Raw genomic sequence first — 23,958 nt, forward strand, 5'->3', positions numbered from 1 at the left:
GTCTTGTTGCGTCGTCATAAGTATGCGTAGACCTCTTACCGCGAATTTTGAAATTTAATTGATGTTGCGAGAGTTATGCTGATGCGTCAATAGGGGTTTCTACCTGTCCCATTTTGGGAAAGTAGTCACACTGGATCGATCTCTTTCTTCTTTGAAGATTGTACTCGCCTTGATTGAGTCTCATCCGGGCAAATAAACTTGGTGTGCGATCTCCTTTATTGGAGTGGCGCTTAAGCCGCACATTTACTTATGATCGCCAGTGCCAGCTACAATGTGCGTAGTTCGAGTTTCAGGGGCATCCTCGAGTCCCTTCGAAACCCGCAGAGGGTTACGGCAAGGTGATGGTCTTTAGTGTCTGCTATTCAACATCGCTTTGGAAGGGGTAATACGAAGAGCACGAGTGGTACAATTTTCAATAAGTCCGTCCAGCTATTTGGCTTCGCCGACGGCATAGATATTATCGCCCGTAACTTTGAGAAGATGGAGAAAGCCTACATCAGACTGAAGAGGGAAGCTAAGTGGATCGGACTAGTCATCAACACGTCGAAGACGAAGCACATGATAGGAGAGGTTCATAGAAGACAATGTGAGCCACCCACCGCGGGTTTGCAACGGTGGTGACGAAATCGAGGTGGCAGAAGAATTTATGTACTTGGGCTCACTGGTGACTGCCGAAAATAATACCAGCAGAGAAATTCGGAGACGCATAGTGGCTGGAAATCGTACTTACTTTGGACTCCACAAGACGCTCCGATCGAATAGAGTTCGGGACCAACGCGCACTGGGAGTTTTCGAAAGGAAAGTGCTGTGTACCATCTATGGTGGGGTGCAGATGGCGGACGGTACGTGGAGGAGGCAATTGAGCCACGAGTTGAATCAGCTGTTGGGAGAACCATCCGTCGTTAACACCGCGAAAATCGGAAGACTGCGGTGGGCCGGGCACGTAGCCAGAATATCGGACAGTAATCCGGTGAAAATGGATCGACAACGATCCGACTGGCATAAGAAGGCGAGGTGTGCAGCGGGCAAGGTGGATCGATCAGGTGGAAGATGACTTGCGGACCCTCCGTAGACTGCGTGGTTGGCAACGTGTAGCCATGTACCGAGCCGAATGGAGAAGACTCTTATATACCGCACAGGCCACTTCGGCCTAAATAAACAATAAATAATGTGGAGTAGCGAATGAGAGGTGGGGGTATTATCAGTAATGCCCCCAAGGAGTGACCGGTCGAAAGTATGAGTGAGCATACAAGTAAGCCTCGCATGGTACGAGTGATCGTTAGTGAGCTGCTTTGGCAGTATTGTGGATGAGAGAGATGGACCCCAACTGTTGCACAATAAGGTCTCTCATAGATTGAGTGATCTATCCATGACGATCCGAAGTCGTGGGGCTGGTGCCTCAGCTTGCCTCTGGTCAATCTAGTAATTGCCAAATTGGCCTTCGCGATTATGCCGCTATGACAGATCCGTGTAGTAATAGTCAAGTAGCTTATGCTTACTATTAAACAGGACGTTAGTTAAATAAAACATTATTCATAATGAAGACTTTGTGTATTGTTATTTGTACAATTCATGAACACCAATTTAGTAAATAACAAAAAATATATTGTAAACCTATCTTTGGAAGCAATTAAAACTTTCCATAACTTCATCGTTCTGATCAAATCATTGCGATACAAAATTCACCCAGCTAATACCATCGGCCGTGTTGGGGTTAGCTATTTTAAGCTGCATTTGCAGTCCGTCATCGTCGCCGTCGTGGCTGATGATGTCCGATTCTTCGATAAATCCTGCACTGGAGGCCAGCAGAGCCGTGGATTCGGAAAGTTCGGTGGCATCGGGCAGTCGAAGTGTGCTTGTCGCCGTTTGACCGCTGGAACTGGCAACAACGTGATCTTGCTGATCGTTCGGTTCCTCCTCCTCTTCTTCAATGTCTTCTTCCTCGATGTAATACTGTGAAAAAAATATGGGGTTATCAATGTGTTACGACAAGTTAAGATAAAAAATTATGTTACCTCATCCCTCATAAGAATGTGCTCCCCGTCGATATCTTCCTCCAGGATTATACCATCCTTAGAATCAAACTCAACTGGGTCACCAATCGAATCGGTAGTGGTGTCGAATTCCAGCAGATCTTCACTCGTTATCCTCGGTTGGTTAACCACAATGGTATCGTTAAGATGCCCCCGTTGCTGCATGTGGGAGTAGAGCTGCGGTTTGCGCATGAAGCCTGCCCCGCAGGTCACACATTCGTATGGCTTCTTGTCGCTATGCACAAAACGGTGCGCATTTCGGTTATCCCGACTGTTGAACGTTTTGCTGCACACCTCGCAGGCGAACGGCTTCGATCCGGTGTGGATCTTTTGATGTTTCTTATAATGCTCCGGATAGACAAATGTCGCTGAACACACGTCGCACTTGTAAGGACGTTCGCCGGTGTGGCACGCCTTGATGTGATAGTCCAGCAGACGACGCCGTTTGAAGCACCGACTGCAGATTTCGCACTTGTATCGCTTGTCGTTGAAATGGGTGGCCCGTTTGTGGGACTGGAGATTGGATCGTTGGGAAAAGCTGGCATCGCAGATATCGCACACGAATGGGCGCTCTCCGGTGTGGGTACGCTCGTGATCTTTGATTTCCGCCTTTCTTGCGAATCCTTTGCCGCACGTTCGGCAAATAAAGGGCTTGTAGTTTAGATGAACGATTTTGTGGATGTCCAGATTATGCTGGGACATGAAGGTTTTCCCGCAATCCGGACAGCGGTAGTCCCTCACACCGGAATGGATTTTCTCGTGCTGAATCAGGTTGTTCTGACTGTAGAAACCTTTACCGCACTCTTTGCAGCTATACAAACGTTCTCGATCTTGGTGGATTTTCATATGCGCCGTGAGGGTGTACTTAGAAGCAAAGTCCTGAAATAGAGGATAAGGGATACGTCAAATGATAAGAACCACAAAGTATTATGAAATTCAACGCACCTTGGGGCATTGCGAACACTTGAATGGGCGTTTCCCTGAATGCATATTCATGTGTTCATCCAACAAATTCTTGGAACTGTACTTCTTCTCGCAAACCTCGCACGACCAAACTTTGGGTGTGGCGACATGATTCTTGCGGTGCATCCGAAGAGCCCGAATGTTGTTGAATTTTGTTTGGCAAACGTCGCATCGGAAATCAGTCAACTCTTCGGCCACGTGTTGATCCAGATGTTGGTTATATTCGGTCCGCCGGCGGAATACGGCATCACAGTGCTCGCAGATGAGTATCTTCTCGTTGTGGTCATTCTTCAGATGGATAGCAACGGTTTTTACATTGTGTGCCGACGTGGGACCTCCATTAGCGCTGCATAGAGCGCAGTAGTAATTGTTGTTGGTTTTGATGAAAAGCTGAGAATAAAAATAATCGTCATGTTTAAATTCGAATAACTCATATTGAATGATTCAAAATTTGTTGTGGCAATTATCAGTAATACTTTTGGAGAGGGCCGAAATTAGCTCGGTGCCGAACATTTGTGGGGGCCCTGAATGTACCCAAATATTTAAGTGAAAATAAAACGGATTGTTTTTGTGGGCGTAGAACTTTGGAAGGAACAACAAAGCGCAAAATTGACTCTATTCATACATCTTTTTCTGCTGCTGAAAAATAAATCTCCACTGCAATCAATCACATATGCGGGATATGCGGTCGTGCATCGCACGCCACGTGATTTGTGGTTTTGAAGTGAGCCAATCTTTCATTAAATTTTAAATTTTGCGCCAAGGAAAAAATTGAAAAATTTCAGTCCCCGTTATGCCGACAAAATGAAATTTTTCGCCGGAAGCGTTGCCAATTTCAAAATCAATTCTAATTGGAAAATTTTGACATTTCTCATTGCATTTTCATTCCAACTGCAGCGCATCAGAGATCAGCCAATAAAGTAAACATCAACAATAATTCCGCCTCAAATTCAACTAATTCAAGCATTGAAATGAAAATAAATCGGTAAAATTACTATTGAACTGTGGTACATTTAACTAGAACGTACCCTGGTTGTGGTAAGTACCAATAAATGAAAACAGCATTACAATGATTTTTCTGAAAATTTTTTTTTGTTCAGATAGAGCAAACCTGAGAACCTTCTCCGATGGGTTTCGTGCAGCGAGCTCTTTTCACCTGGTTCATCATATTGGTGTTCCTAATTTTGCTCTGCCTGAGGCTAGAGAGCCGAATCAATTGGAACTGGTTCATCGTATTCATTCCTCTCTGGCTGTATGACACCATCCTGATCACCTGGGTGGTGATAGAAATCATCCAGCGGCAGCACGCCAACCGGTTGATCTCGTTCCGACACTACGAGTACTATGTGGCCGGAATTTTGCTCAAGATTCTCTCGCAGATTGCCATCTGCCTCAAGCTGGAGTACAACAGCTTTCCGCTGTACGCAATGATGGTTCCGATCTGGTTGCTACTGGCCATGCTGGTGGTGTATATTGGTACCAACCTGCAGCCGAAGCCCCGGTCAATGGGGTCAAACAAGAGCAGCCGCCAGACGACAACCGCTTCGTCCTAGGGGTACGTCCGGGTGAAACTTCGAGTTTCGCCCTCCCCCAGGAGGAGTGCCGCCGCGGAAGCTCCCGAAGGAACCCTCTGGGGATTTTAGCTGAGCCGCACGATCTGTGTAAGTAGCAATTTTCTGGCAAAATTGAATGGTGACATTAAGAATTACAATGATAGTGAGATACTGATTGAATAGTCACCGCTTTCGACACAAATTAACTAATAAGAATGTTGATTAGCGTTAGCTCGATAATGACATAAGAAGTTCTTGATTTAAAGGACACATGGTAGACTTATTCAACTGTTGTAAACAAATTCTCATAACATTCTAAGACCTAGCAGCAGGTCAAATTACATGAACCTTGACTGAATCCAAGATGAACTTCAACTGGAAAGAAAGCCTGGACTAGATTTATTGACATCTCGCTGGTATTCACTTGGCAAATGACACGGGAAGTTTCACTTCGCATTTGCTATTGATTTTTAAATAATAATAATCTGGGACTCAGATAATAATTATTGCTAGGGGCCCTTCTTAGCCGTGCGGTAAGACGCGCAGCTACAAAGTAAGACCATGCTGAGGGTGGTTGGGTTCGATTCCTCCCGGTGCCGGTCTAGGCAATTTTCGGATTGGAAATTGCCTCAACTTCCCTGGGCATAAAAGTATCATCGTACTAGCCCTTGTGCTAGCCTCATGATATACGAATGCAAAAATGGTAACCTGGCTTAGAAACCTCGCAGTTAATAACAGTGAAAGTGCTTAATGAACACTAAGCTGCGATGCGGCTCTGTCCCAGTGTAGGGATGTAATGCCAATAAGAAGAATTATTGCTATTATGTGTGTATTGTGTTGTGAATAAAACGCTTGCCTTGGAAACTAACGGAAAGATAGACACAAAGAGGGTAGATAAACATAATTGAATTATTTCTTCAAAAGTTGTTAATTTTAAATTGTTATAACCCGTTACGCTGAGTAGACAGACACCTTTACGTGGTGTGTTACGGGTAAGATCTACCACAGTTACATTGCCAGCTACGGCAAATTCTGACCCAACGAATACCTTCCTCATTAACCAACTCCGTGGTACTTATGAGGGTGTCGCTAAGTCGGTGGCCTCTCGGTAAATAAGTACCACATAAACACTTCCTTCCTCTCCCTAGTTACGGTGAAGATGGGCGTGGCCAGGAGTAGTAATCCTCATGTTTTTGTTATTTTTGTTTAAGACTGGAATCAAGGACCACTCCCCTTCTTGATTTCTGATAGCATTCTAGATAAGGATCTTAAAAGTTAAACATGAGTATCACTAGTGTCCAATCTACGAATTTCACCGTAGCAATGCTAATGCTAAATGTTGTTAATTTTAAATTAATTTATAGACATTAAAGTTTTAACAGGATCATTATTACTAGAGCTAGGCAACCTTGACGCTGGGTGTACCTTACTAGAAGGCCATCGATAACTGGCGTTATTTGAATGTGGGATTTCGAAGGGTAGTGAAGAATTAGATGCCGCGTCGAGTGACAAATGTTTAGATACCGGGCCATCTGAAGAAGAATAGCAGCGCTTGCAAGTAGGTTTTTCTGACAATTCGTGACAGCATTTGCTGGTTGCAGCTGAAGTTACATTTTTTCCTCTTTGCAAGTCCCGTCCCAGGTTTTACCCAGATTTTACCCTGGTTTTACCCACACAAGTGCTCTACGTCGAAGATGGAAGCAACGAAGCAGCATAAAAATACTTCGCCGACCACCTAACTGTAGCCTGAGTCGTATTCAATTTGAAGTTCGGACAATCACGATTCATGTTGCAATATTGCTTACTACAGTGCTCTTTTGATAAGAAAATTATTTAGAACTTCTGGGTGGAATGTCTCACTTGTCATAAGACGAGTTCGTACTACAGGCCGGACTCGGTTATCCGGAGTGTTGAAAAAAAAAAATCACTTCGGATAGTCGAACTCTCCGGATAACTTTTGCTCACATAATCTTTGTTCTAGTTATATAAAATCTAATAAAATATCCCGTTGGTCCGTTCATGGGTTCTGACTACCGTTAGAGATCAGCGCCGATCCGAAAAAAGTCGGCGGCGGCGTTTGTCATAATTACGGTCGGCGAAGGCTTGGCGATTTATGTATTACGCAGGGTGACCACTCTAGTCGACAAAATAAATTCCCGGTTTTCCCGGTAGGATTTCAAAATTTTCCCGGAAATTTTAAAAAGTTCCTGAGAGGGTTTTGATCATGTAAAACAATGTATTTTATTTGAACATAGAGAATACTTTCTTGGTACATATATAAAGTGTACCAAATTATATTTAATTATCAATTCAGTTGTTTAATAATAAGCATTGAATTCTAACATTCTAACAGACTCATGACTCGCTGTAAAAGACTTCAAGTTCTAACTGATGTTTAGTCCGAAAAGCTTTTGATATATTGATTGCATTCTAGAAGCTATGTGCTAAGAAAATAATGAAAAGCGCACATATCGACGGTTTCGTGCAATAATGGAACAACTCAAATACTTCGTTTTTGACATAATATGTAATGTGACATAATATTATTGATTCCAAAGCACAGAAAACAGTATAAAGCTGGGTGCTGCGGATAGAGCCGCTTTTCTGCCCTCAAGCGAATAGAAGGATATTTTAAAAGCAATCCCATAAGCAAAATTATTTTGCAGTTACTTGGCTGTCAAACATTTCCCGCTCTTCGAATTTCTCTTTCCATGTTGCATGAAGGCGCACAAATGTGCGAGACGCTACATGACTTTACCATAGTTTACATACATTCCTGCTCCAATTAGCTGTTGAATCTCGTGAAATTTCGTAACGAGTGCTTTTTAATTGCATTCCTTCTAATTTTCAACTCGAAATATAATGTTAAAATATTTGTTACAAAGAATACAGAACTCAAATTAAGTTTATTTTTATTTTTTTCCCAAATAATAACAATACTTCTGAATATAGGATCTGAAACGAACATAACCACAATCTTCAATGTTTGGCTCCGGCACAATAGAAAAGTTTGGCTTCAGTTTGACAACCAAATCGATTGTATTCGCATCACCCAGGTATAAAGTAACACTTGACAAAGACTCAGGTCGAAATTCACAATGCATCAAAAGTTATGCTTATTTTAAAATTTGACGATTTTTCAAAAAATTTGTATACTTCGAATTTATAGATTTTTTCAAGTTTTTTTTTATATCGAAACACATAAAAGTAATCCTGATGTATCAATACATGTAAAAATATCCATGGAATTCGAAATATTTACAAAACATTAAAGTTTTTTTTATTGAATTTTTTTAACGTTGTTTCTGAACATTATTCTTAGATTTCAAGTTGTGCCTGTATCGGGGTTTGAGGCAAAAACTGTTCCGAATCATAACAAGCCATGATAAAAAAAAATATCAAACTTGTATATATGTGCTTGCAATAAAACAGAATGGAATAGGCAGCCCCCCACAGAAAAATGGTGATTCTCGCTTTGTTTTCGCTCATTTCGTGTTGGATACTGCACATCTGTGTATAACAAGTTGAAATGCATCATCAGAGCCAGTGCTCCTCGCATTTGGAGCTTTCTAAAAGAAATTTATCATTGGGGTATAGCCTCCCGAATCAGTTCTCTATCATGACAGCTTGCGGAATGCTACATATCGTATATGTATACAGAGATGATAAGCGAGAGACTTGTTCATTCTCTTTAGGATTCAATCTTTGGCCTGTATTGCACGAAACCGTTGATATAGGGAAAAAATATTTAAAAAATTACAAAATGGTTTATTGATGAGTGATTAAAAAAATACCTAGAGAATGTTCATATGTCTATTGTTTTCTCTAATTTCTCGCATTGAAACTAACGATCAAACAGTCTTTTGCTGCAAAAAGCAAACTAAGACTTTATTTTCAGTAAACCTATCTTATAAAAAGGGTCCTCTACTGTTCTGTACTCGGTAGATCTTATATTTTTGCAGTACCTTTGGTAAATCTTTCGGAAGTGTACCTTCTTAACTAAACTGTCCATTATTTAGTTTCAAAAAGATTATGAAATAGAGGTAGGAAGGTTGAACAGTTCAGTGTGTCAAAATTGCATCAAATTGCAGTATTAAACGACAAGCAACCATAAACTGGTACCTGGAAATCTGCGTAAATTGCAGGAAGTTCCCAAGGAATTCCAAAAATTCGAATAGACTTCATAAAAGTTCCTGAAAATATAGAAGCAGTCTGGAATTTTCGCAATTTTATCATAATGTTTATTGTAAAAACAGTAAGGATTGCTGATAAAATTTAAGAAAATTATTTAAAGCTCGTAAGACTTTTTTAAACAAATACTTGAAAATAAGCATATCAATTGAAGGCCTAGCATTACTATAAGTTATTATCAAAATCCAAAGAGGCTAAATATTGGTGAAAACTTTTAAGAAAGTACCTAATTAAAGGAATTCAGATGAAATTATACTACTAAAAATTTAATCAAACAAATTAATATTTACTTAATCAAAGCATTGCTTCGGACTGATTTGCGATTCTGTTCTGTAGAATGCAAACGTCTCCCCTTAAACTAATTCCTTTTTCTGATAGAGGAAAGCTTATTTTGTTGGATACATATCGTTATTTTCTCCGAAATGCTCGCTTCAGAATGAAAATACTGCAGTTTATTTTCAGTGCGCTTGCTCCTGCGGCCCTGGTGTGCATTTTTTTCAGGCTACTGTCATGCTATTGTTTAGCCCATCGCCAAATCGTAGCCAGGATGTCCCGGGCACAATTTTTTTTTCTTACTACTTTTCAATGATGACAGCGGTCAACATCTATTGATGATGATGACACCGCGCTTTTCACAGGCTCGATTTTTTTAGACAGATTTATATGACATTTTTAATATTCAAATATCCCTTTTTTTTTTGCTTTAAATTAATTAAGAATATATAATCGTTTAGATGGTGCAAAATCAAAGAGCATTACTTTTTGCACAAATGTAGGACAACACTGTTTGCCTTCAACTGTTTGTTTACAAAATAAGTTACGCCCAAATCGCAAATCAGTCCTGGTTTGTAGATGCTTTTTTCGAGTAATTCTCATGATTCATTTCAAATAAACAGCCTCGAATTCAAGTGTTTTAAAGTTATAATCAGATCTGCTATATTATGAAATTCACAAATATATACTTTTAGATTATAAACTTTATATAAATTTGAAGAAAAAAAATCCCGGTGGCTTCATCAATTTCCCGGGCTTTTCCCGGCTTTTTCCCGGTTATTTCAAATTCCCGGGTTTTTTTCCCGGTTTTCACGGATTCCCGTGTGAGTGGCCTCCCTGATTACGTTCGTAACGTAAAATTTTTTTTCAGGATATTTTTAAGACATTAACGGGAGAATCTTTTTATTTCGCCGGAAAAATCTAATGAGCTGTCCCGAAGATTCTTCCAAGTTTTTCGAATTTTCAACAGGAAATGCTCTAAAGTTTTTACCGGAATTTCTTTGAAATTTTCATGGGAAATTGTTTAGAAGTTTGCCACCGGGCATGCATGCTTCGATTTTTTTCTCGTCGAGAATTTTTCGGAGTTTCCACTAAACAGAATCTCTTTGTGATTTTTTTTTTAAGTTTCACAAAAACTGTTTCCAACGGAATTTTAACTGAATTTTTTCGGAATTTCTTTGGATTTCTACGTGAAATTTTTTATGTTGTCTATTAGTAATTATTCGGAAATTCTACGAGAAAATTTTCAAAAAAAGAAGGGGCGTTTGGTTGAAAATCATTCGGTTGTATCACCCGTACGTCGCTTTCAGCCAAATGACATTTTTGGCCAAACCGTTTTCGACCGTATGTCACCTCGTCCGGCCAAGCAGCATTTTCGGTCGAACGATTTTTTTCGGCAGCTCGGTCAAACAACACCTTCGGCCATATTTTCATTTCGGCCAAATGGCCCTTTTATGCCAAACGACCATCTAGGCCAGCCGTTCTCAACCTGGGGTACATGTACCCCTGGGGGTACCTTTTCTAACCCCAGGGGGTACCTCGGACCAAAATGCGTAATGGCAGACTTAGTACAATTCCACTCAAAAATATTCATAATGTTCTGATAATTGTGTATTTTTTTTTGTATTTCAAATCTTTGTCTTGTACATAATATGCATAGCGAAGCCGATTGAATCCTGACCTCCACAACCAAGGGCTACGGTTACAAAAGCTTGAACGAATGATCAAATTAAAAAAAATCTTCTATGCAGCCTACTTCGAAATCAAAACAAAATGTTGAAGAATATGTTAAGAATATGCTTGTTAACTAAAATCTAGGATTTAAGGGTTCGGAAGCCTTCGTTTGAGGGGCATGAAGGTTTTTTTTTTCATTAAAAGAGGATTAGCAGCATCTTTCTACGCTTCTCGGAAGTGTTCTTCCAAGCTACTCGAAAGCCGCCTCTCAAGAGGATTGGACGACTCCTTTCAAGATGCCTGGAGGACTCCATACAAGAGGTCTGGAAGTATTGTTTTAAGAGGCCCGGGGACTTCATTTCACGAAACTCTAAAGGTTCCTTTCAAAATGCTCGAAGGGCTCCCTTTAGAGGCTCGTGAGTCTGCTTCTAAGAGCCTCCTTTCAAGAGGTCCGCAAGCCTCCTTTCAAGAGGCCCAGTAGTCTCGTTTTAAGAGGTCCGGATGCTTCCTTTCAAGAAACCCGAAAGCCTCCTTCCAAAAGGCCCGGAAGCCTCGTTTAAGGGGCCCGGACGCCTCCTATCACAAGGCTTGGAAGCCTCCTTTCAAGATGCTCGGAAGAAGCCTCCGTTCAAGATGCTCGGAAGACTTCCTTCAAAAGGCTCGGAAGCCTCCCTTCAAGAGGTGCAGAAGCCTACTTTCAAGTGGTTCGGGGCTCAGATGCCTCCAATAGTTCTGTAGGAAGCTTGATGGTGATGGAACTTAATGTGAATTGCAAAACTTTCCACGGAATAATAAAAATTTCATCCAACATTAGGTGCCTGCCAGAGTGAACGCGACGAGCGATGCGACGCGACGCGACTCACGTAAAAGAATAACAATCATTATCAACAGGCTGTCAAATTGCACTGTCGCGTCGCGTCGCATCGCACGTCGCGTTTACTCTGGCTTCACCCTTATGGAGAGCCGTTAGGGATATATACCGTTAGTTAACTATTGGATATATGGCGTTAGTTTTCAGGTCCATTTTCAGTTATGAAATTTTCAGGCCGGTTCACACGTGCAGCACTTTTTCGCTTTTTGTTTTCGATTTTAAACAAAGTTAGATTCTTAAAAACCCAACTTATTTCACCGAAAAGTGATACTGCCTTTCTCGCATTTAGCCAAGACACCAACCTTATATGGTTCAATCGAGGGTTCAATGAACCATTTTCTTAACATCTTTTGAACGCAACGGCCGATCGTCACAAAATTCAATAGTGATCTACAAAGCCTTACCACCTTCCGAATGCAACTTGCGAGAAAATCGGTTAAGCATTACTATATGAAAAGTTTTCTAATGTTCTACTTAACTTTTGTGCACACACATACACACGAAAAGACAGACATGTGCTCAGTTCGTCGAGCTGAGTCGATTGGTATATAACACTATGGATCTCCGAGGCTTCTATAAAAAGTTCGTTTTCGTAGTGAAATGATAGCCTTACGGTACAACTTTGTTGTACGAGAAAGGCAAAAATATGGGTTCTTTGGGAAGGTTAACCTTATATAAGCCAAAGAATCGACTGGGACAATAAAACGAGATATATTTTTTGACGGGAAAGGTCAACTATATATAGCAAATTTTGCACCGTCTTCTACTCCTGTTCGAAAAATATTGTCTTACCAAAATATATTCCCACCAGTTTCATCATATATGAATGATTCAGTTGCAAGAAAGTGCAAAAGAGTGCAACAACGATGTTTTGTTCTTTCGCTACTTTCTATGCAGTTGAACGTGTGAGCATTTGTTTTAGCACGTTGAAAAAATTAGCACAGATCTTCGGTGAAAAAAGCAATAAAATGACCTGGTTAATTCCTAGACAGGTAATTATTTGGACTCACAAAGCTTATAAATCTTTTTCAAGACCAATTGTTTAAAAAAAAAATTATGAATTTTAAATACAATTTTAAATACATATAGTGGTCGGCAGAACAAAGTGCCCATTTTCCGTTTTTCATACAAAATGGCCAACTTTGGAGCTACAGATCTCGGTTGCCCGTGAACCGATTTCACTAAAAATTTGATCAGAACACAGATACAAATGAGTGAATTTTACTATATTAGTTCCAACCATATTGGTTCACAGCGTAAAATAATACTACGGTAAAACCAAAACAATTTTTCTTTCGCAAAAGAATATTTTTTTGGATATTTTGAATTTATTAGGTTCTAGACTGATGACATGTTCCCCAAGTAAAACCCATGCAAACTTGATTGCTGCAACTCGATTGTGACCGAATCTGTTCGCGTATAAGTAACGTCAACTTATTTTAACATGGGTTCGCCCTGTCCACTTGCTGGAAGAGATTCGCTGAACAATCAGAAATAAATAGCAGGCTTTCTGCTTCTTCAGCAAAACTTTAATTGCTGAATGCTACTTAGCATTTCGTTCAGCAGGATCGAGAAATCAAAATTTGGTGTGCGTGCACAGAAATTTGTTCCTCTTCGTCGTCCTTGCAATACGCGTAATCATTGATGTGGTGCCTCGAAAAATAAAACTTCCTGAGCCCTACGTTTTTAACACTTTGATCATATTGAGATAGGCAGAGTTGGTAGTAAAACAGGTCTGGTTTGTGTAACGGTAACAATGGAAGTGACATAATTTTATTTTTTCAAGTTCTAGCCTACTACAGGAATTATTATTCGATGTTATTAGGACATAGCGCTCGGTTGCTATTCAACGTATTCAACACTCCTTCTCAACCGAACAGCCTTAACTTACTTCTCAATTTCTCAAACGGTTCACGCGCCAATCCTTTAGTGAACAGCTCTGCTAACTGCTCATTTGTAGGTATATAGTGTATCTTGAAAAGTCCCTCTTGTAGTTTATCCCGAATAAAGTTGTAGCGGATGTCCACATGCTTCATTCTTTTATGGTCCCGTGGTTCTTCGGCGATAGAAATACATGACTGATTGTCTTCAAATAGCGGTACAGCATGTTGTAATTTGATTCCAAATTCCAGAATAAGATTTCGTAACCAAATTGCTTCACATATGGCATTGCTAAGTGCAACGTACTCAGCCTCCGTCGAAGAAAGGGCTACTGTATTCTGCTTCCGGGTCATCCATGAAACTGTCGCATCGAAAACTTGGAAAACGTTTCCAGAAATTGATTTACGGTCATCTGGATCATTACCCCAGTCAGCGTCAGCGTATCCCTTGAGTGGTTCCGAATTATCGTTCGCCTGAAATACTAAGCCATGATCCACAGTCCCTTTCAAGTAACGAAGAATACGTTTGAGATGAATCCAGTGTACATTCGTAGGTGCAGATTGAAACTTGCTGAAATAGTTGACGGCTGCACTGATGTCCAGTCTTGATGAAAGTGCTAGATATGTCAAACATCCTATCAACTCACGGTATGGTTCAGAAGTGACAGGTTCATCTTGACGTCTTGCTAATTTATAGTTTGCATTCAACGGCGTAGATGCTGGTTTGCATACATTCATATCAAAACGTCGCAGCAGATGCTTGACATACTTTGGTTGACTTATCTTCAAAGTTCTTTCATTTTGTTCTCGATCAATCTTTAGACCTAGGAAAAACTTCAATTCTCCAATGTCCGTCATTTAGAATTTTGATGCGGCGAGTTTATTCTTCATATCTTTTACCGAGTTAAAACGGTTAGACACAAGGATGATGTCATCGACATAGAGAAGAATATATATCACGTCCCCTTGTTTTCTCCACGAGTAGAGGCAGCTATCCAAATTTGATCTTTTGAATCCAAGCTGCAACATAAAGTTGTGAAACTCCGAATTCCAGCTTCGAGGAGCTTGCTTCAGTCCATAGAGTGATTTCTTCAGTCGGCACACAAGACTTGGATCTGTTTTCCCAAACCCCTCTGGTTGATGCATAAATATTTCCTCTTTCAATGTTCCGTTGAGGAACGCGGTTTTTACATCCATTTGGTGGATATGGTACTTCATTTGATTTGCCACTGCTAATAGCACACGTACTGTTGTTCCCTTGGCTACTGGTGCATACGTCTCGTCATAATCGAAGCCTTTCTTCTGAGAATAACCCTTGGCAACCAAACGAGCTTTATAACGGTCGATATTTCCAGCTCCGTATTTTTTTTTAATTTTGAATACCCATCGACAATCGACAATATTCTTTCCTTGGGGCTTCGGAACTAGCTCCCACGTTTTATTATTTTTATGCAACGACTCCAGCTCACTTTTGATGGCATCCTTCCAATGGTTCCAGTCGTTCCGTTTCTGCAGCCCAATGATCGTACTTGGCAAGTCATCCACGAACGTTTCAGCATTCAGCGCAAAAGCCATCGTCGAATCAGTATAGTCGTTATTGGATTTACCTGAGAAACATTCTGCAGCAGTAGATGCTCTCGAACCGGTAATAAAATCTAGTAACTTACCGGGAAGTCTGCGCTCCCGTCCGCTTCGCCTCGTGAGTGTGTTTGCAGAGCAATCATCACGTTCTGATTGCGAAGGGAGCGCGTCGTTTGTTGAGTCATTGATACTGTCCTCGTCATCAGAAGTTAGGTAATCTTCTACTTGTTCATGCTCTTCATCAGTTTGATTATTTGTCAGTTCCACAATATCTTGGTTATCAGGATTTGGTTGCAATTCTTCAACTTCTTCTGATATTTCTGATTCCGTATATCTTTTATATAACAGCTGGTGTTCATGTTGAGTACCACATTGGCTCTCATCGAATATCACGTCTCTTGATATGAAAATCTTCTTCTTGCGTGAATCCCAAATTCTATATCCATTCGTGGTGTAGCCGACCATGATGTTTTTCTCCGATCTCGAATCCAACTTACCACGCTTCTCTTTTGGTACTAAGGTGTACGCCACCGACCCGAAAATTCGCATTTTATCAATATTGGGCTTCTTGCCGTACCATGCTTCAAATGGTGTTATTTTGTTTTCTAGAGCTGATGTCGGACTTCGATTACTCACATAAGCTGCAGTTAATACTGCCTCGCCCCACATGGATTTAGGCAAACTGGCATCATAAATCATTGACCGCGATTTCTCCAGCAACGTGCGGTTCATTCGTTCTGCCACGCCATTCTGTTGCGGACTGTATGGGACGGTTGCTTCAATGCTGATTCCTTTCGAACGACAAAACTGACGAAATGATTTGCCCACATATTCTCCGCCGTTATCGCATCTCAATCGAGCTATCCGGGTACCGAAGAAAGCAGTAACACGAGCATAATATTCTTCAAATTTTTCCTGCACTTCATCCTTGCTCCGCAGAAGATAGACAACCGTAAAATGACTGTATCCATCGATAAAAGTAACATAGAACCGCTTGTTGTCCCAAGTCGTTGGGGTAAACGGCCCACACATGGATAACTTCTAAGACCCGCGATGCACGCCTTTCTCCAACATCACCGAATGGTTGCCTAGTTTGTTTCGCCTTCAAGCATACTTCGCAGAGGGATTTTTCAGGCCAGTCAAGAATTTTTGTCGTTGTTTCAATCATTCCATGCTTCCATAAGATCTTCATATTTGCTTCCCCGAGATGACCTAAGCGCCGGTGCCACAGTTCAAAATAATCTTGGTTTGCGATCAATGAACTTTGTTCGGATAATTCACCTTCGTTTCTACGTAGTTCAACGTTCATTCTGTACAGTTGTCCAGCTCTCTCTCCGGTAGCAACTACACGACCATCTTTCGTAATCGTCACACGTCCACTCGAAAACTTTACCGCCATTCCGTTGTCTTCAGCTCGTCGCAAGGAAAATAAGTTGCACTGTAATTCTGGCACATACAGTACATCCTTCATCACCGCCGGTAGTTTACGGTCTCCAATCATCATGTTTACTCTTATGGTTCCCGCATATTCCGCAATAAGTGCTTGTCCAGATTTTGCCACAGCTATATGAACCTTTTCCTCCAATGAATGCAACTCTTCGAAAAACATCTTGCTTTTGACCATGTGGTCAGTTGCACCAGAGTCAAGAAACCAGTTAATTTTCAAGTTTGTCGTAGTAATCGTTGACAAACATTCATCGTTCGCAACAAATGCCATTTCAAATTCCTTCGCAATATTAGCTCCCGATTTGTATTTACGATTCACTTTTCTTCCACTTTTCCAGTGTTCTTGACGTCCAGGATCGTTTGATAAGCCGTTTTCTGGACATTCCGCTCGCTTGTGGCCAAATTTGCCGCATCCATAGCACTTGAAGCCGCCCATCTTCTTGCCTGCAAACGCCGAATCACCAACGTGTTCTGTATTACCAATCTGGCTAGAGTTTGCTCGCTTGACCTGTTCGTCCAGAAGCCTTTTCTTGACATATTCCAGGGTCAGTTGTTGAGGTTGGATCGTTTCAAGTGCTGTGATTAGTGCATCATACGATTTTGGAAGGGCCAGCAGCAGTTGACAAACAACGTCCTCTTCCTGTAAATTCACACCTACCGCCCTCAGCTCTCTTAATATCTTCTCGAAACGCAGTAAAAACTGTTTCACATCGTCAGATTCAGAGAGTTTCAATTCTTGAAATTGTTTCTTCAAAATCAACTTTCCAGCAATTCCAATACGTTCGAAAGCGTTCCGCAATGCATCCCAGACGTCCTTTGCTGTCTTCTTGTCTTTGACATATTCTAATTGGTCTTCCGCGATTCGATGAATCAGTAGGTTCTTACATTTCCTATCCAGGGCCCATCGCGCTTCGAGTTTCTTCTTCTTTTCGGCACGTACTTCGGGAGTGTCCGTCGCAAGATCCTTCGCAAACTCTTCATCGCCGATGGCCTTCGTTAAGCAACCTAGCATGTTCTTGTCTTCCATAAGAACTTCGATCCGGAACTTCCAATTTCCGAAGTTTGTTCCATCGAACAACCAAAGCTTATCTTCCGTCATCTTGATAAGTTTAGACACTTGCTAATAATGTTCCGATTACAACTTCCTTTTCAAATTGACCTGGGCCCATAACCTATTGAGATAGGCAGAGTTGGTAGTAAAACAGGTCTGGTTTGTGTAACGGTAACAATGGAAGTGACATAATTTTATTTTTTTCAAGTTCTAGCCTACTACAGTAATTGTTATTTAATGTTGCTAGCTCATAGCACTCGGTTGCTATTCAACAGATCAGGCCCAATCACTTTCTAGATTACTTTATTTCGCGCCTCGGAACAAGTCACATGCGCGCTGAGTAAATGTTATTTATATCTGGGGTGGGTGGAAATGGGGTGATAAATATAAGTCAGCTGTTACGAGACGAGCCAGCCATGGGCTGAATGTCTCCTTAATAAAAATAGAAAAAAAAAACAGAATGATCAACCTAGTGGTGGTGGTGCCTTTCTCGTGCATTATAAAACAAGAAAAAGTGAGTTACAAGTCTTTTGCATTATTCCGGGTAAATGCGTACTTTTGAAAGAGTTATCTCTTCTTTTGCTCCATCCCAAGCAACTGCGTACTTTTAAAGAAGTAGTCATCTACTCTTTTGCATTATCCAGGGCAAATGCGTACTTTAAAAAAATGAGTCATTTACTCTTTTGCCTTTTTTCGCGAAAATGCGTACTTTTAAAGAAGGGGCCATCTACTCTTTTGCCTTATTCTAGGTAAATACGTACTTCTAAAAACGGAAATCATATATTCCTAACGATTAACCTTTTTTGTGCCAAATGGTAGCTTTGACAAACGCCCATTGTATTTAATACATTTTTCGAGGATAATGCCAAATGGTTGTTTTCCAAATGGCCTCGAGGTACTCAACAAATTATGCCAAATGGTCTTTATGCTAAATGGCATTATGCCATATGGGCTTCCCCCGTTGTGTGAATAGTCCTGCCCGTTGTCTTATGCTAGATGTTAAGTGTTCAGTTTGTGCGACCTCTGATCGAAGACGGTGATTCTGTCTTTTCTGTTTTCTCAAATGCCTTCACTTTAAAAACGCAGTATTTTAAGAAATCAGAACCCGTTTCGTCGTTTGCCTTATATACTAGAGTAACGCGTGCATGTTATACAAATATTAAATATTATTTTTTCTTATAGGGGTAACGGCTCAAACCTTGGCCCATTAGGCTACGGTTGAGCACATTTATCGTTATAAATCTTCATATATTGCATTTCCAACCAGGATTATTTCACCAGCCGGCTTGCTTACATTTGGTTTTGACGCCAAATAGCAAAAATCGACGATGAATTTCCGCAATATCTCATTTAAACCAGCGAAAGTCTCGAGAGAAATGGACAAAATGTCGGCATCCTTGTCCCTATAAGGTGGATAATTTTGCAGCCCACTTGGGACGAGTGATTGTTGATTTCGAACATACGAAATATAAAGATGGGTTGCTGTTTATAGTACCAGTCATTTTGCTTGCGTTGAATAAAGGCAGCATGCAAACAAATAGAGAAAATCAAATCATCTTATTGAGCGTGAATTCTAATTGGTTGCATGTAAAATACTACCACACTGATTGTGAGAGTGCGTTTTAGATTCCCCCAATAGCACGCTTACCATGGACATGCTAACGAAAATAATATTATATGAATCATTTATTTCCCAAATACTTACCATATTTGCAAGTGAAGAAAAATAGAAAAATGATAACTGTATTAAAAACTGCAATTGCAAAAAGCCTACATGATGTAGACCTCATGTTGTGCCTTCAAACAAATTGCATACGTTAATTATTGGCTGCCGCATAATTTTGAGATTTACTGCTACTTGAAATCATGTTAGTTGTGTTGCTCTCGCTCTCGCGATACTCTCAAAGAAACTTTTTTTTTTAAAGTAAACAATGCCTTAGGTGGGGATGATGCATAACGCACTACTGAAAAAAATCAATTGTAAAACTTATTCTAGGTAATTCCTTGCTTTGTACTGTGCCAACTACCTGATATTATTCAATTCAATTCAAAATTCAACAATTATTCATTCATCATGCCTGCATTGAAGTTTCATGATTGGTACGTGCGTTTGATTCCACTTCTCTCTATATCGTTCAGCTGTTGTGAATCCTCTCAAAACTCTCACGTGTTTCAACTTACCGAGTTAAAAGAATACTATTTCGGTATCATATTACAGATCAAAATACTTTTTGCAAGCAATAATAGATCTAAATTATGATGAAGGTATTTATTGCGATTTTTTTCACCATTTAGACTTTCATGAAATAAATTTCGTCGTTCTCAGATTTCGCTTTCGATTTCGCTGTTGGCTACCGTGCGCATTTCACTTGAAGATCGTGACAGTTGCCGCCAGCCCCCTCATGTTTACATATTTTTTCATTGTTCTCAGCTCTCCAGCTGATCATGTTTACACAACAAAACCAGCTGGTGCTTCGATGTTTACATTCAGTCCCATTGTTCTCAATCGACCACGTGCTTATGAATCAAGGTAATCTATAAAAAGGTTGTTGAAAATGCCTTCAAAGACAAAATTGACAACTCTTGAATTTCGTCGAGCGAATCTAATCATTCGTGAAAAATGCAATATTTATTGCGATTTTTTCACCATTTAGACTTTCATGAAATAAATTTCGTCGTTCTCAGATTTCGCTTTCGATTTCGCTGTTGGCTACCGTGCGCATTTCACTTGAAGATCGTGACAGTTGCCGCCAGCCCCCTCATGTTTACATATTTTTTCATTGTTCTCAGCTCTCCAGCTGATCATGTTTACACAACAAAACCAGCTGGTGCTTCGATGTTTACATTCAGTCCCATTGTTCTCAATCGATCACGTGCTTATGAATCAAGGTAATCTATAACAAGGTAGTTGAAAATGCCTGAAAAGACAAAATTGACAACTCTTGAATTTCGTCGAGCGAATCTAATCGTTCGTGAAAAATGCAATATCAAGTAATTTGACTTAAAATTATTCACATGAAATGACGTTGAAAGTTTATCTAATGAAACATACGATCAATTGTATCTTTCCATTATTAATTGAGAAATTTTTTTTGGAATCGTGCGAAAGAAAGTAAAACTAAATATTCATACGCTAATTGAATCATTTATTAGCGAAATTATGAAGAAAATGGTGTATCGAACCACGAAAGGTTGATGCTTGAATTGTGTTTGGAAGCCGTAAGGTAGGCAATTATTTTTGGTATGTTCTGCGAATGAAAGCGATTATATCGTGATTCGAGAAAATCATCATGAGGGCCCATTCACAAACTACATGACGTTGTAGATTGTGGGAGGGTACTTGTCTGAGCGTTAAGGTCCTTATAAATTCAGAACCCTACCATATTTACATGAAGCATTACTAGAGGCTTGGTGTGGGTTGAGTTTAGCGTTATGTAATTTGTGAATGAAACCGCTGAGTGGATTAACCTGTTTTTTCAAAAATTCTCAGCAATCAAATCGCAAGCATCGGATATTCTATCTGCAGCTTTCGGTTATTTTCTCCAGTACGGGTTACTGGTGAGAATGCTTTGATTTTAGAGTTTCACCTACACTAACGTAGTGCTACAAATCGAAAGCGCATGCCACCATTTGGCTATGGGTGCCCCCATTATTGTCTGATAAAACGTTGATCGTTCAATCGCAGCTCTTTTTAATGACCCCTGCATATAAACGTCTTGCCCATAGGGAGTCACCTGTTTGTAATGTCTTTGAGGTTACTACAAATCTACGTAATTTTGAAGGGCGAATTTGCTACGTGGTAATCCCTTGCAGAGAGATAGAAGAAATTTCACTTTACTCACCGATTCCAGCTTAGCCTTCATCCTGTTCAGACTTTCGTTGGCTGCGGCGATCAAAATCTGCGCACTGTCCGGATCAGCTTCTTGCCCGAAAGCTTGATCCGACATCGTAAACTCCGCACTCTTTTCGGACTGGCCACACTCCATCAGCTGGCTGTCGTTCTCGATTGTCGCCAGTACCGAATTTGAAGATCTACTTTCTCTCAGCGAAAGGATTTTTCCGTTTTGATTGCCATCGCAAAGCTCATCATCTTCGGAAATACCGATTGTCTCGATTACATTTTCATAGATGTAGTCCGCCGAGTTGGCATCGGTTATGATTTCCACCATGTTTCCATCGCCCCCGTCGAAAAACTGGGACTCCATAGTGATGGCCGTTGATGGTACTTCAGTGATATCGACGTCGTTTCTCATGGCACTGCTGCTAGTGGCCGTGGTTGACGATATTTCCGGTTCTGATTTTTGTAGGACTTTGATGATCGACCGTGAATTGCTTTTGGACGCAAGGGTGATTGTTTCCGTATTGTCCATTTTGCGAGGAATAATGTGAAGTTTTGGTAATTGTTGAACAAAGCTTTCCGATGCTGCTTCTGAATTGGTTTCCAAAGTTATGGCTGATGCGGTTGGAACTACAGCCGTTAGTTCACTTAGCGGAATAGCTATCTGTAAATTGATGATAAGATCAAATTTTGAATGCATTCAAATCATTGTTGATAACCCTATTTAAAAATTATTACATAGAATTACTCCCATTTCGGGTTTTGACTTACAATCTCTGTGTCGGCATCTGCGAGAGTTAATTCCTGTGACATGCTTGAATCATCCAGCGCCTCGGCTTCGGCTTCTACCAGATCCTTTGCGGTTAAACTGGCAGCTAGCTTCGTAACCGTACTATTGTAGCTAACGGTGATCTGCAGTTTTATGGAATCCAGCCGGTCCAACAGCTGCTGATACTCGTTGCACAGCAAATTGCACTCGAGGCATATTGCTTGCGAGTGGGATAGTTCCGGCGTGATGTCCAACTGTAGCATATTGGCCAGTATAGTGGCAGGGCTAAGCGTTTCCTCATCGTCGTTCAAGATAGGAAACAGATGGCAGAGATTGTTCGTAGTGTTGGAAACTGGAGTATTGCAAATGTAGCAATAGTGGATAGTTTCTTCTATTTGATGGTGCAACGCGTCAAGGACGACTGCACCTTCGCTGAGCATCTAAAATTAATTTATAATTAGGAACGTTAGTCCGTTAGTCGAATATACACTATTTTGATTAATTAAAAATGGTTGAAAATTAAAATTTAAAACAATTTAGAAGAAATAATTTAAAAAAAAACAAAGTAGGAATAATAATCGAGCGATCAATGTTTCCCTGAGAATATCAATCACAAATGCATCGTTTGTTTTGCTCTGATCATTCTATTCTGCCTCCTTTACTCACACATGCACAGAACTAGCAACTGTCAAATCAGAACGATCCGCCAGTGTGACATCTGCGACGCCATTGAAAGAAAATTTCACGTTTCCCGATACGGTAAAATCACGAAAAATGCTCCAATTCGAAGCGAAATTAACGAATTTCGATTGTACATATGAATTGGTGTACTTACCATGGCAAAAAATCACAATTTTAGCCGGTTTTGGTCGATGTAAATAAGGTATTCACAAAATTTTCTTTGCTGAACGTTGTCAGCAATGATAATGGACCAAGTAAATGAGAAACGATAACGAAAGACAAAGAAAAGAAGACGAACAAAATCGGGTGTGGGTTCGGCGTTTAAACCGACAACTTATTGCAGACTGATCATCGTGTTCGATAGTTGAAATATTTCAAATATCCCCGGTTAAAAGTTACTCAGGTCTGTCTCATTTGGAGAATTAAACTGAAATTAAACTTAAAAGTGACAGTTTCAATAATTATCGATTAACCCTCCTCGCAGAGCAAGATTACTTTTGACAGATTTAGAATCTTTTTTCATCGACGTCTTATTGGAATTGCTGGGTAGCACCAAACATTCTTATGACCGGGATATTTGCTAATTTTCGAACTGTCACTGTGTTTAATTCTCCAATAGACCTATGCAGGAGCTCATCAAATTCACTCACCTGATGGATTTTGACGTTTGAGTGGGTCGTCCACTCGTACAAAACAAGACAAAATTTTCAAAATGACTTATCTGCTTTTGTAAACAAAGATTTAAACGACGATTTGACGAATCTGATAGCTCTCCCACGCAAATCAACACCATCAACAGGTAGCGGAATCCTTTTATGCTACGTTTTGACAGGGCAAGTGAATTGAACAACTCAGTTGAATTCAATTGACTTGCCAAAAGTTGAACATGTTCAACTTTCTTTTCGTTCAAGTGAATTTAATTAAGGTGTTTACACGTTCAGTTCGCGTTCGATTCAAGCGACTTGCTCAATTCACTTGCCTTGTCTAAACGTAGCATTAAAGTTCATTTTGCGTTCATTATGCGACCCGCTCGTTTGTCGGTGCGTAAACGTTGATTAGGCTGTAATTGAAGAATTTGCCCCGTATCTTCAACACACAGATTCGTTCGCTAATGGGTTTCCACCGCATCACTCGCTTCATCTGCTTGCCCATCA

At 40.4% G+C, this 23,958-nt stretch overlaps 2 protein-coding genes across 2 annotated transcripts; one reads left to right on the forward strand and one right to left on the reverse strand.

Moving 5' to 3' along the window:
• Positions 1-1,529: 1,529 nt before the first annotated feature.
• Positions 1,530-23,071, reverse strand: LOC134226234 (zinc finger protein 227-like). The gene is made up of 6 exons (XM_062706858.1): positions 22,959-23,071; positions 22,126-22,563; positions 21,359-22,018; positions 2,979-3,386; positions 2,016-2,912; positions 1,530-1,953 (listed from the first exon to the last, which is right to left on the reverse strand). Exons 1-6 carry the CDS (start codon positions 22,959-22,961, stop codon positions 1,666-1,668), a joined length of 2,694 nt encoding a protein of 897 aa, XP_062562842.1. The 5' UTR covers positions 22,962-23,071; the 3' UTR covers positions 1,530-1,665.
• On the forward strand, positions 3,878-4,907 carry LOC134223388 (transmembrane protein 60). The gene is made up of 2 exons (XM_062702529.1): positions 3,878-4,034; positions 4,097-4,907. Exon 2 carries the CDS (start codon positions 4,124-4,126, stop codon positions 4,547-4,549), a length of 426 nt encoding a protein of 141 aa, XP_062558513.1. The 5' UTR covers positions 3,878-4,034; positions 4,097-4,123; the 3' UTR covers positions 4,550-4,907.
• Positions 23,072-23,958: the final 887 nt, after the last annotated feature.

This window comes from Armigeres subalbatus, chromosome 3, assembly GCF_024139115.2.
Source record: "Armigeres subalbatus isolate Guangzhou_Male chromosome 3, GZ_Asu_2, whole genome shotgun sequence".
Taxonomy (NCBI): Eukaryota; Metazoa; Arthropoda; class Insecta; order Diptera; family Culicidae; genus Armigeres; species Armigeres subalbatus.